A 13,725-nucleotide genomic window follows, 5' to 3' on the forward strand; every position below is an offset into this window, starting at 1 on the left:
ATCTAGCCTGCTTGAAAGTAAAAGAGTGTCGGTCCCAACCTTCTAAGCCGAATATATGATATGAAAAAAAAATCCAGACAAAGGTAAGCATTTTTAAGAACCGTTCATATCAACAGGTTGCTTAAGTAAGCACTCCAGCACAACCCTTGAAATTAACAGGATTTAGGAATGTTTAATTTTGGCTGGCTTACATTCACCCATACATTCATCTTCATCAGGGTACATGCTGCATTCCAGATGCCAGATCCTTGCCCCTGAGGAATTTACAAACTAAATTTCTACACGGGAGAAAACAGGCTGCAGATAGGCCAACAGGAGAGAGCAAATGCTTGAGTTCAACGCAAACTTATTTTTAGCCTTTGTCTGAGTCCGTGATTAAGATCATGAGATTAAGACGGAGATTTCGGGGAAGGATGGACTGAGGGGGAGAAATGGTCTCATGCAGATGGCGGGGTAGAGATGGTACGGGGCAGCAAACAAGATTGAGCAGAGTTAAACAGCATGCAAAGGAAAAATGAGTTTTGGCAAAGATTCTCTAAAGCTGTAAGCACTACAAAGAAAAAAAAACCTATCCAGAACAGTGATTCTATCAGAACCTTGGACAGCACTGAAGGAACTGTGGAAATTTGATGATTTTTACCTCAGATTTTTTTTTTACCTCAAAATTTTTGAAGATTCTGTTTTTCTTTTTGTGGTTAGAGCCCTTGTGCTTCATCTATGTTGTAGTGGCGTGTTTAATTAGAAATATACCCCGCCAGAATGACAAAAATGTTATCTGTTAAGAACATTCGGCAATGAGGTTCATATAACTGTGTGTGGGTGATGGGGCGCCATTTGGAAATATTTCTGTCTCGATGGCAGACACAAAAGCTCACACCAGTCTAAGACCTACTAAAAGGCACAGCATGTAATTCAGTTAGAATGAATCCATACTTTCCTATCTTTAAAAAAAACCCATCAGAATTCAGTCATCCATTATCATGAAAATCCAAACCCTCATTTGCTTTTACAGAGAAGGGGAGAAAAACTGATCTCTTTTGTTTACCAGCTCTTGAAAGCAGCGTGAGGGCCACAGGACTTGATCCTCCATCTCTTTTCACACGCAATAAAGGCCTGCTTTTTAAAAATTACAAGTGGATGTGCTGTATTAATCCTCTCCCATGCAAAACATGCCCCTTAGAAGACAGAAGACCACTGGAGAGGGCCAGAGAAGATGTTGTCCTCAGAGATTTAATCCATCTCAGGAAATCAAAAGACAGCCTCCCTCAATACAGTAATCGGCATGTTTTTTCATAAAGAAACCCCTACGTTTCCCATTTAGGATTCAAAACCCTTATTCTATTATGTATTCTACACACACACATAAACACACCAACACACACTTCTACATAACTGTGTTTGTATTGTCTCATTTTCATGGGCTTGTATCCACATTGTTAGGCACTGGTAAGGCAGACCCAAAGGTGAGGGAATAAGAAAGGGACTTTGATTCCTTTTCAGAGATTAATAAAAATTCTGACATCGTTATAGATTTTTGTTTCAGCAACAAATATTTTGAAAATAAGGACATTCTAAATTACATTCTTACGAAGCCTTCTTGAAAGCCATCAAAACCATCAATAAACAAAATTATGATCAATTTTATTTGGCGGAAGCACCATGTTCTAGGTATAAATTGAGAGAGGTTATTCTTCTATGCCAGCAGACATTTATCCTGTTGGTGAACACAACAAACCCTTCAATTTTAATATGACTTATAATGTGCACATCCACACGCAGACGTGTAATGATGGTTTTACTTCAGTCAGGGACAAAAGGTTAAATATACAGTGACTTTTTCCATTCAGAATACTCATACTACTAGAAAGTGAATCCTGGGTAGACGCTGTTGCCATGTAATGTCTCTTAGTTGCAGCAAACATTCCAATCTTCAGACATGCTCATAGGACAGCAGTCGAGTTTAAAAAGAGAGAAGTCTGATGTCTCTGGATATAGACAGAACACCCAAGGGGTCAGGAGGCAACACACTAACTACCTGAGCACTGCTTTAGAGGTATGCACTACCAGCCGTGAAAATTTCTATGACAAATTTCTATAACAAATTCCTTATACTCTGTTAAATATCCTGAAATAAAAATATTAATGTTGTATTTTGTAGCCAATAAAACGTCTACCTTTTCTGTTTTCTTGCAGAGAGCAGACAATCCGTTTTAATACGATGCAACTTAGCATTTGAACATTCCAATTTCAGGCAAGCATAATTTCACGGCGCAAAATGTTTGGAACTATTCTAGCACATAATTACTTTTTTCTCCTACTAACTCCTTTTTGGGAAGCAAATATTCACATATTTTGATAATTATACAGTATATATAGATTTTTTTAATTGTGTTTTTTCCTTCTTTTTAATACTTAAGGCAGCTAGATGTGGGCATGGGGAGTTAATTGACCACTGTTCTCCCCCGCCCCCCCCCCCATCTAATTCATGCTACATTCCAGCGTGGCAGAGTTCAACAACAATACAGAAGGGTATCCAAAATAGAGAGGCCGTCTTCCTTTCTTCAGCCTCTCTCGAATTAATTAACTGGAAATGAGTTTTGTCAATGTTTTGGAAAGGCAAAGGAGTGAAAAGGAACTGCTAGAATTAATCACAGTGAGAAACTACCTCTTAAGTACTTCAGAGTTCAGAAAGAGTCCATGAGAATCAGAAAACCAAATAAATAAATAAAAAGGGAAAGCAGATGGACTTACCGAGGGAACAAATAAAATTCACACATCCAGTTCTCCCAAAACAGATGCCAGCCCCACAGCCAATGAACCTACTATTCACAACAACAGCAGTTTTATTCCATTTTCAGAACGTGAATTTTACAGAACATGAGAGAAAAAGGAAAGATGGAAGAAAAGCATATTTCTATTCCATTTAAGAATGGCAATACAAACGTTGTTTTTGTAACAATTAATATATAAACTACTTGTAAGTAAAAAAAATCAAAGTGTGGGATTCTAATGTTTAAGTGATAGGGCAGCAAATTTCAGTTCACACATCTTCAGAGGATATCTTAGATATTAACTGTCAGAAGCATCGAAAGGGTAAGCAATTCATACCTCCTTTGCCACACAACTCAACCCTGAGTCCATTTTTTTTTTAAAAAAACAGGAAAGCAGAAATGGAAGCATTGTTGGTTCGTCATGAAGCATGTGCCACATTTGGGTGAACATCCAGAGTTTGTGACTATAAATCAATTTGATGGATAAACTACATTTTTCTAGTGAAATTGAAAGGAGTGAAGCATCTCTAATAGAGAAAATAACCACCATCTGGAAATACGCAGTTTACTTCATACTTACAGTTTATTCAGTTTATAAAGTGATGAATTAATCTTTGGCTTTTACACTTTGAGCAAAACGGTTCTGATAGGCTGATTGAAAAATGTCTCAATTGTTCACAAAACAGGGTTTGTAGCAAGTGGAAAAAAACCCCTGTACCTTTTAGCAACTTAGAGATCTGGCGTCTTTCTGACAGATCTCAGAATTAACTTTTGATCTTCTTTCTCAACTTTCAGTCCTGCCTTCTCAAGGATGGAACTATCAGCCAGTCCCTGCTGCTCCATTTGGGAAATAAGTTCTTGATTTCTTTCATTCTGTTCGGTGAGGTTGTGGATAGCATACACTGCCCACTGGCTTATAACTGTGCAATTAAGTTAAGACATTTCTGTTTCAAGTCGGATTGTGAAAGTAAATATATATTGTTTTAACTAAGGCCCCTTCCGCACACGCAAAATAATGTGTTTTCAAACCACTTTCACAACTGTCTGCAAGTGGATTTTGCCATTCCGCACAGCTTCAAAGAGCACTGAAAGCAGTTTGAAAGTGCATGTATCTCTGTATTGTTATAGCCAATGGCTCAAACAATAAATACTTGACTGACTGACAAATATAATGCTGATACTCTACTGTTTAAATGGAAGAAGCCATGATGGGTTTTTTTACTTACAATGATCTAATTTCAAAATGTTTTCATTTAAATATTCATTTAGTACATTTAGATCCTGCCTCTCTTATTCTCTAACCTATTATAATATTAAATCATTTCCAGCTCAATCCTATGCGACAGACAGACAGACAGACAGACAGACAGACAGACAGACAGACAGACAGACAGACAGACAGACAGACAGACACTGTGTTTCCCTGAAAATATGACCAGCCTCGAAAATAAGCCCTAGCATGATTTTTCAGGATTTTTGGAGGATGCTTGAAATATAATCCCTTCTCCAAAAATAAGCCCTAGTTACAGATTCCCCGGTCATGTGGTGGTGGGGGGGTGTGTGTGTGCAAAACAATGGAAATAAATTAGGCATCCCCTGAAAATAAGCCCTAATGCATCTTTTGGAGCAAAAATGTCTTATATAAGACCCTGTCTTATTTTTGGGGAAACAGGACAGACAGACAGACAGACAGACAGACTTGTACTGAGACTATTTCTGTATAACATGAAATCAAATGATTTTTTTAAAAAAATAATTCCCACAGATTGTGGTGCTACATTGTTCATGCTTAGAAGCAACGGAGCAAAGCGGGCGGCACCCACCCAGTCCTCTCTCAAGGTGGTCCTCCTACAAGCAAAGCTTAAGGCAAACATTAGACCCGGAATTTAATAATTTCCATCTTTGATAAATCACACTCAGCATTCCATGAAATATTCACTCAAAGTCTGCAAACGAGGTGTTGTGGTACAAAAACATAATTACTCCCACTACCCAACTAGAAGAGATGAGCGCTCTGACTCACGCCACGCAACAGCAAAGGGCCTGCAAGGCACCAATTATTCGTGGCGTGTAGCTTCACGTCCAGAAGAAAGCTATGCAGCATTTGTTCGTATGCCTCATATTTTTCTGCTAAGTTAAAATCTCATCTGGCCTTTTTGCCTGCAGGGGAGTCTGAGTTGGGCAAGAATGCTGATCAAAACAATAAAGCCTGTGCAAAGTACAGGAGATTGGTGAATACATACTATGGGTTCACATCACTGCCAAACTGAATAAAGACATTTGCCCCTTGGTTCCCAAAAATTAAGAAAAATAGCAATCGGGCCCTTTATCTTTTACACTTAATGAATTCAAATTTAAGAAAAGCATTCACCAGCTTAAGATTTCACACTTTTCCATCAAATTATCTCTTTGATAGATATAATAAGCGTCCCAAGGGACAACGTGTTTGTGATTGTGGCACAAACCAGATAGAAGATGTAAAACATTATATTTATTTATTTATTTATGTTTCAATTTATTATACCGCCCCATCCCCGGAGGGCTCTGGGCGGTGTACAGCACAATACCTATCATATACAAGTAAAATAACTAAAACCATTAAAAGCAGCAATAGAAAAGACTAAGTATAAAGACTAAAATTAACTTGCAATGGCGTCCGACAATTCCATTTCCAAACCCTCTTTCAGGGAGGGAAGATCAGCAAATCCCAGATGGCAGAAGGCACAGATGTAAAAGGCCATGGGGGGGGGGGGGGCACCATCAACGGCTGGTTCCTCCAAAGGCCCGGCGGAACAACTCCGTCTTGCAGGCCCTGCGGAATTCGGTAAGGTCCCGCAGGGCCCGGACAGCTGGTGGAAGAGCGTTCCACCAGGCTGGGGCCAGAGCTGTAAAGGCCCTGGCCCGCGTGGAGGCCAGCCGTATCATCGAGGGGCCAGGGACCACCAGTAGATTGGCCTCCGCTGAGCGAAGAGGCCGTATAGGGACATGTGGGGCGATGCGGTCCCGAAGATACGAAGGTCCCAGGCCGCGTAAGGCCTTAAAGGTCAGCACCAACACCTTGAAGATGATTCGGAACTCTACTGGAAGCCAATGCAGCTGGCGCAGCACAGGCTGGATATGATCCCAGATGGCACTGCCTGTGAGCAGGCGCGCAGCTGCATTTTGGACCAGTTTTAACTTCCGAATCAAACGCAAGGGAAGGCCCGCGTAGAGCGAGTTACAATAGTCTAATCTGGAGATGACCAGTCTAATCTGGAGATATTTTGCATTGCCCTATGTTTGATCACATTAGGAACTTATATCTTAAAAATATTCTTGACAACATATCTGGTACTGAAGAGAATAAAGTGTGTTTCTTGTTGGCTGATGTTTTTGAGGAAGTTACACATAGGGTTGCTTCATTTATGCTCCTTTCTACTAAACTTAGAACGCAGAAAGGTTGTAGCTTAAAGAGTAAGTTGCAAGATGGAAGATCGGAAACTTGGTAAGAAATGATGTAAGATCTGAAAAGTTGTAAATTCTTAAGGTCATGTTACCACCATTTGTGAATATAGTTTGGCTTTAATATGGTTTCTGCTTTAATTTGTTGATCTGTCACGTAATTTGAAAGGCCTATGGCTAACAAATAAGGACTGATGACGATGAATAAAGGACATACAGTTCTGTGAATTCAAAGTGAGATCTTCTGGACCACCGATTTATGCTGGTTCAATTCCCCAAAACACCTTAGTCCAACTGCATGGAGTATTACAGAAGCCTGAATGTCTCAAGCCAAAGAACAAGAAGGGGAGGGGATTCAAAACACACAGAAAGACCAAAGTCACCAACGATCGGCCACGGATTGGACAGCATGCAATATCATTCTGGCAACTTTAAGACCAGCTTTAAAGAAAGCCTCTGCCGATCTCACAAGAAGTCTCTTTCAATATCACGTTGCACAGAGATAATGCAAAACAATTTTAAGGAAGTCTGTCAAATCCACAGAGGCAAGAGTAACAACCAATACCTTCAATGGCATACAAGGGAGACATTTAAAGGCAGTAACAAATACAAAAGAAATGCAGCGCACACCAATTCAGATTCCTTTGTACAACAACATATGCTAAAATTCAGCCACTTCCACTGTAATTTCAGGGTTCTTATCTGATACGAAAAATCTGATTTTTCTTTCATCTGGCCAGTGCATTTCTTGTAGCAATGGTATAATGTGTTGGACTCGCCTGCCTTCGTATCTTGGAGAATATAATAATATTTGTTTTATGGTCTCGGGTACCCTCAAGTGACAGGGGCATATTCTGTCTTCCTGTGGAATTCGCCTGTATCTGCCAGTTGTCACTGCAGAGGGAAAAATATTCAATCTTGCCTGCATAGGCTTGTCAGTGGGTTGGAATGGTTAAGGATGTAAAATAGTGAGGCACAGGTCCCTGTAAGGATATCATGAGAAGGTAAGTTTTTTGTCCATCAGGATCTAATGCCTGTCTTTCAATGTCCTTGAAGCACCCAAGGCGATAGTTAGTATATGGACTACACAGGATGGACTTGTAATTCATGAATACATAATTACGTTGCTTTATTGATGATTTGATATCAAACGTGCAACTGGAAAAGACATCACTACTGCCTCATGGATATTAGACCGTTATCATGTTAACAAAGAACTATAATGTTATTTATTATCAATTATATATGTAGTTTGGTTGAATTTTGATTAGAGATCCTGATGTTGTATAGTGGATTTACTATTTATAGTGCCATGTTCACTGCAGTTTATAACGTTATGTTTTTTGCTATGTTTAATATTGTTGTATAATGTTATGGTGTTGCTATGATCCCATGGTTTTGTGATTATGAGATTATGGTGTTATGTTTATTGTAGCCATGTGTGTTGTGAATTAGCTTGCTGTGCTGATGTTGTTATATTGCCGCTATGTAATGTCATAATGTTATCTTGTTGATGGTTTGATTATTGATACTGCTACTCGAAATACTGTTTGATAATGCTGTTGTACATTATGTTATTCATATATATATATTTAATTGCTAAATATATATATAATTTAGCAAGCCTTTATTGGCATAGACAACAGTACAACAATAATAAAAACAGATTAAAAAGCATATACAATATAGGGAATAAATGTTAGGTCGAAGGAAATGTCGTTTAGTAATTTCCAGGAGAAAGTCTGCCACTATCATACAGAGAGAAGGATCAGGATTGTCCAACAAGTAGTGTAATCTAATTAAATCAGGGAGATTGGGTAAATTTCATATATATTTTGTTGTGAACTGCTCTGAGCCTTTCGGGGGAGGGCAGTATATAAATTAAAGTTCTATTCTATTCTATAATGATCACAGCAGCGTGACAAATGTAACAAACACAGTCTGTATGTTACTTCTGCAAAACTGAGGTTGCTTCTGGACTTTGGGCTTTGCTCTATTTTGCATACATATCCCTGTGTGGCGCAAGTGTGATTGGGAAAGCCGGCCCCGCCCGCCCACAGATGGGGTCACTGGCTACATGAATTGGCCCTGCAGTTAAGAAAAGGTCAGAGAGTACAAAACTATTTTCAGGTAGTGTGTAACAGACTTCCCTCTGTGATACACCTCTGAAGATGCCGGCCACAGATGCAGGTGAAACATTAGGAACAAGATCCACCAGACCATGGCCACACAGCCCGGAAAACCCACCAGAACCAGTTGAATCTGGCCGCGAAAGCCTTTGACAATATATTTTCAGGTATTTGCAAAGTCAGGCATCCAAATGATAAACTGACATTAAAATACTACTGAACATAAATGCGTGGTGATCGCTTATGCTGCAGGTGGAATTATGCAAGCGTACAGCTAAAGCACAACAGAGAGGCCATGAATTAAGTGGAAGTGTCACTAATTGTCGTTTTTTGTCTCATAGTTTGCATGAAAATAAGGGTAGGCCGAGCAGTACGAAACCATATGAAGCCAGTAAGCAGCTGGATGATGCAGCTGTGATCTCAGCTTCCTGCTTTTCCAACATAACACTTCTAATTCAGATTCATGAATATGTATGACCCTTCTTAACATGCTGAGTGAGCCGGAGATTTCTGGAAGGCTGAAAGCAGACCTATACAGACTTAAGTGTTACAGGAGATTAAAGCAAGTCCCCAGTTAATATTCACACTACTCTCCTGCTTGTCCCCAAAGACAGAAAGAAAATTGAACATATTCTGAAGTCCATAATCCGGCCAACTCTTTGAGCACTTTATTGTATGCCGAGCTTTGGGAAGAATGCTTCCAACGTTTCCATAGTTACTACCGATAAGAGCACGGACCCCATTTGTTGCCAAACTACAAAAACACTGCAATTGTAGGAGCTCTAATTTTGCATATTTGTTTTTTAAGAGTCTTTAAACCGCCACCAGCACGCAACAACACTTTTGGGAGCCTTTTGTGAATGCCATGTCAAGACACAGTTCTCTGTTTTTAAAAAAATCTTCCCTTCCCTATGCAAACAATAAAATGGCCTTCCTCCCGCTCCAAGTTCACTGCAATTTTATATCGCTACATTAAACTATATTTACACAAAATACAACGTTTGCAGATCTCGGCTACACATGACGTGGTTAAGTAGTACAGGCCATTGTTCTACATGGGGTGTTTTCACTACGAAGGTTTTCTTTTTTTCTGAGAATGAGGACCAAACAGCACAGAGCAAAAGCAAACCAACCTTGCATGCGCCTCACTCAAACGTGTGGGGCAGCGTTTGAGTGCTTAAAAGGTTTGCCTGCCCGATCTTGCTCCGAAAACGCTACCCCAGGCAGTTTCTAATCCATTGTTCCCGAGCTGAACTCTGAGACCAGCTCAACCCAGCTCAGGTGGAAAACCATTGATGGGGTTGAGATCTGCATTGGGACGGGAGAGAAATCAGGGAACGAGGGATGTACTAAGATGCGTTTTTCGGCTGCTTCCAATTTTTGAGCAGGGTCTCTTTTGTACTGTCATTTCTCGTGGACAAACTTGCCATTTGCATTGGATTCTTTTATGCAGTTTGTGTGCAACTGACGCAAAAGAGGTATCAACAACAACAACAACAACAACCTTTATTTGGCATTTAAAAATAGGTTCTAGAAAGTTGCCAGACATTTTTGAGATACAAATCAAGAGTACATTCAAAGCGCGGACAGGAAGACTGTATATAGCAGTATACATTACTTAGAAAGTTCTGTCACTTGTAAAAGAAATTTTGCTACTTTTTCCAAGAGCATGACATCTGTGTTGTTTAACAGAAGCTCCACAACAGAACAGTCAGAGACACTTTCAGATTTGTCTAGGGCCAGCCTGGGAGAGAAATTCCTGATGCCCACATATTTCGGACAGTCAAGAATAATGTGAGCAAGAGTCTCCACTTGATTTTTACAGTGTGAACAAACCCGATCCTGGAGAGGGATGGATAAGTAACGACCCTTTGTAATGGCCGATGGGAAGGTATTGGATCTGGCCCTTGTGATAATCCATCTCTGTCGGGGTTCAGTTAATAATTCAAGATATTTGGCTATGTGCCCCTGTTCCGGTATTATTCCGACAGAGAGGGGTGAGCATGATTTATTTGCTTGCCCCAACAAGATATGATATTCCTGTTCTAGAAGTCTACTTTTTAAGGTTCGGAAAATCTCTCTGGGTGTCAGCATACAGAGATCTTCAAGCAATAAACCTATTTCTCGTGGACAAACTTGCCATTTGCATTGGATTCTTTTATGCGGTTTGTGCGCAACTGACGCAAAAGAGGTATCACTTTCAGCAGCAATAATTCTGTGCAACTGAGTTATCATCGCAAGGAAAAGGATGCCTACAGTTCTGTTGTATTATACGGAAAAGTTACATAGAAAAGGCTACAAATGTATGGCAAAGAAAGAGAATTCTCTACTTTAGCTTTTCATATTAAGTTATATTCAACTAAATCATGGCTATGGTGATCCATGCTTCTATAGTTTCATAGCTGGATTACTGCAACGTGCTCTAAATGGGGCTGCCCTCAAAGACACTCTGGAAATTACAACTGGTCTAGAATGCACCAGCCTGACTTTTGTCAGAGGCTAGCTGATGGGAACATATGTTGTCCGTTTTGAAACTACTTCATTGGCTGCCAGTCTGTTTTCAGGTTCAAATCAAAGTGCTGGTTATGACCTTTGAAGTTGTTCATGCATTTGAAGGACCGTCTCCTTCCACATGTCCCTGTGCTCAGAGAACAATCAACAGGTAGCCAACTAGCTATCCCACCAATTGATGTGGCCCATCTGGCATCAACCAGGGCCCAGGTCTTTTCCATCACAAAGAAGAAAGAAGAATTTGGATTTATACGCCACCTTTCTCTCCTGTAAGGAGACTCAAGGTGGCTTACAAGCTCCTTTCCCTTCCTCTCTCCACAACAGACACCTTGGTGATTTCCTCACTGGCGATTAATCCTGGGATAGTCACCCAAAATATCCAGGTTCCCTTGAGATCTCCTCACAGCTGAATCGTGGAACACAGATCAATCCTGTTTCTGGTGCTCCTCCCCCCTTTATCATGGGATTTTCCTGGACCTGCTTGTATATGCACCTTTTTGGGGAAAAAAAACACTCCAGTGGGAGCTAATAGGAGATGGGGGCCACACATTTGAAGGTCCATAATTTTGGCCCCCATGAACCAACTTCACCAAACCTGGGTGGTATCATCAGGAGAGTCTCCTGCTGACACCACCCAGGTTTTGTGAAGTTTGGTCTAGGGAGTCCAAAGCTATGGACTGCCAAAGGGGGTGTCCCATCCCCCATTGTTTACAATGGGAGCTAACAGGAGATTGGGGCTACACATTTGAGGGTCCATAACTTTGGCCCCATGAACCAAACTTCACCAAACCTGAGTGATGTCATCAGGAGGATCTCATAAAGATACTCTGAAATATTGGTGCTGCTAGCTTAACAATTGCATCCCTGACAGCAGACACCACCCCCCCCCCCCCAAGGGGCAGGCCTAGATGTCTTCACTAGAAACATGCTACAGTGAGGATGTTGGAACCTGGATGAAAAGGTGCTGATTATTTTGAAACTTGGTTGTATATAGATTAAATTTTCAGTGGGAATTCGGCCCTTGTGAGGTAGGTGGGGCTGAGAGGGTTCCAAAGAACTGTGAGTAGCCTAAGGTCACCCAGCAGGAATGCAGGAGTGTGGAAACCGATCTGGTTCACCAGATCAGCCTCTGCCACTCAGGTGGAGGAGTGGCAAATCAAATCCAGTTCTCCAGATTAGAATCCACCTGCTCTTAACCACTACACCACGTTGGCTTGAATGGCAAGCATATTTTAAGGGGGAAGGGAGGGGGCAATTTGGATTTGTTATTTTATTTTTGTTTTAACTAGATTTTAAAAAAAAACCTATTACTGTAAACGGCTTTGAACCCCAAGGAAAAGCAGAGAATAAATGTTTTAGCACTTCTTTCTGCAATACACCTCTGAAGATGCCGGCCACAGATGCAGGCGAAATGTTAGGAACAAGATCTGCTGGACCACGGCCACACAGCCCGGAAAACCCACCAGAACCAGTTGAATCCGGCCGTGAAAGCCTTCGACTAACATATAATGTTTGCTTAAAGCCAAAAATAGGGTACAGACATCCTTGCTGCATATTTTTAAGTGACATTTTTAATAGAAACCTATAATTTAACTTATAAATCCTTCAGTTTTACAAAGGGAGAAGGAAAAAAATCACACACTTGGACAACGTGAAGCCAAATGTTCTGCAGTTATGAGTCTTAGTTTTAAAAACCGCTTTTATTTCAACCAGCGCCTCTGTAATATTCTAGGGAGCTTTGTCCAAAAATTCTGTACATTAAAAAAAATATTTCAGCAACTGCTATTTCTCAGCTATGTGGAAAGTACCATTTAAAAAGCATGTTATTGCAAACTGAGGGGGTGTGCAAGGAATTGGGGTGGGGGGAAGTGCTGGAAAAGAGAAAGAATTAAGATGTGCCTCCTGCCGTAACATGACTGCTAACTTTGAAAGCAAGAGGAGAAGCTTCCGAGCCTTGTAAATCTCAGCAGCCTAGCTTGAAAACCTTCCATGTAAGTATTCTGACTTCAGGAGTGAAGAATAAGGGAAGCAGTAGCTCAGCAGCACAGAAGAGGAAGGAGGAGGAGGAGGAGGAAGAAGGAGGAGGAGAAATTTTGATTTATACCCCACCTTTCTCTCCTGTGAGGAGACTGAAGGTGGCTTACAAGCTCCTTCCCCTTCCTCTCCCCACAACAGGCACCTTGTGAGGCAGGAGGGGCTGAGAGAGTTCCGAATAACTGTGCCTGGCCCAAGGTCACCCAGCAGGAATGTAGGAGTGCGGAAACACACCTGGTTCACAGGAAGGGGATACCCATCCCTCCCATGCTGTAAACGGGGACGGGGGAGAGGTATTAAGTTATATTTAGGATATGGTATATTTATGGAGGATAGCTTCTAGCCATGGCAACTAAAGGGAACCTTCACATTCAGAGGCAGTCAGCCTCTGAATCCCAGTGCTAGGAGGAAACTTCAGGGGGAGGCCTCAACTTCTACGCCTTGTTGTTGGTCCACTGTCAGACCTGCCTTTGTTGTATTCCGTTCTGTGTGAATTCCTATGCTTGCTAGCTTGCCGCCTGGTGATCACCAGGTGCATTATCAGCTATTCTCAGTGCCGGGCTCTATTACGAGGAGCAGATCCACATTAGGATCGAGATCCATATGAAGTTCTCCCCCAGCCCGGGTTTTTTACCAGGCTTATCCTGGTTTAATTGGCCCACGCGGAAAGGGTCTCAGGGAGGAGATAATATAATATCTTTTAAAAAATGCACGTATTTTCCTTAACAGCTGGGTGTGCTTGAAACCTTTCCCTCAGTTGGGAATGGCCTTGTTTTGCAGCCCTGCTGGTTGGAGTGGGGCCACCCCATTTTCGAAGAAGGAAGAGGAGGAGGAGGTGA

General features: G+C 41.2%; 1 protein-coding gene across 1 annotated transcript in view; it reads right to left on the reverse strand.

The window, feature by feature from the left end:
• Positions 1 to 2,816: 2,816 nt before the first annotated feature.
• The window catches only part of ATXN10 (ataxin 10), a 74,209-nt gene continuing 63,300 nt past the window's right edge, over positions 2,817 to 13,725 (reverse strand). The window contains exon 11 of the mRNA XM_048516005.1: positions 2,817 to 3,691. Within this exon, the coding sequence (XP_048371962.1) occupies positions 3,501 to 3,691 (191 nt within the window). The 3' untranslated portion in view covers positions 2,817 to 3,500. The remainder of the gene's footprint in view (positions 3,692 to 13,725) is intronic.

This window comes from Sphaerodactylus townsendi, linkage group LG14 (assembly GCF_021028975.2).
Source record: "Sphaerodactylus townsendi isolate TG3544 linkage group LG14, MPM_Stown_v2.3, whole genome shotgun sequence".
NCBI classification, from domain to species: Eukaryota; Metazoa; Chordata; class Lepidosauria; order Squamata; family Sphaerodactylidae; genus Sphaerodactylus; species Sphaerodactylus townsendi.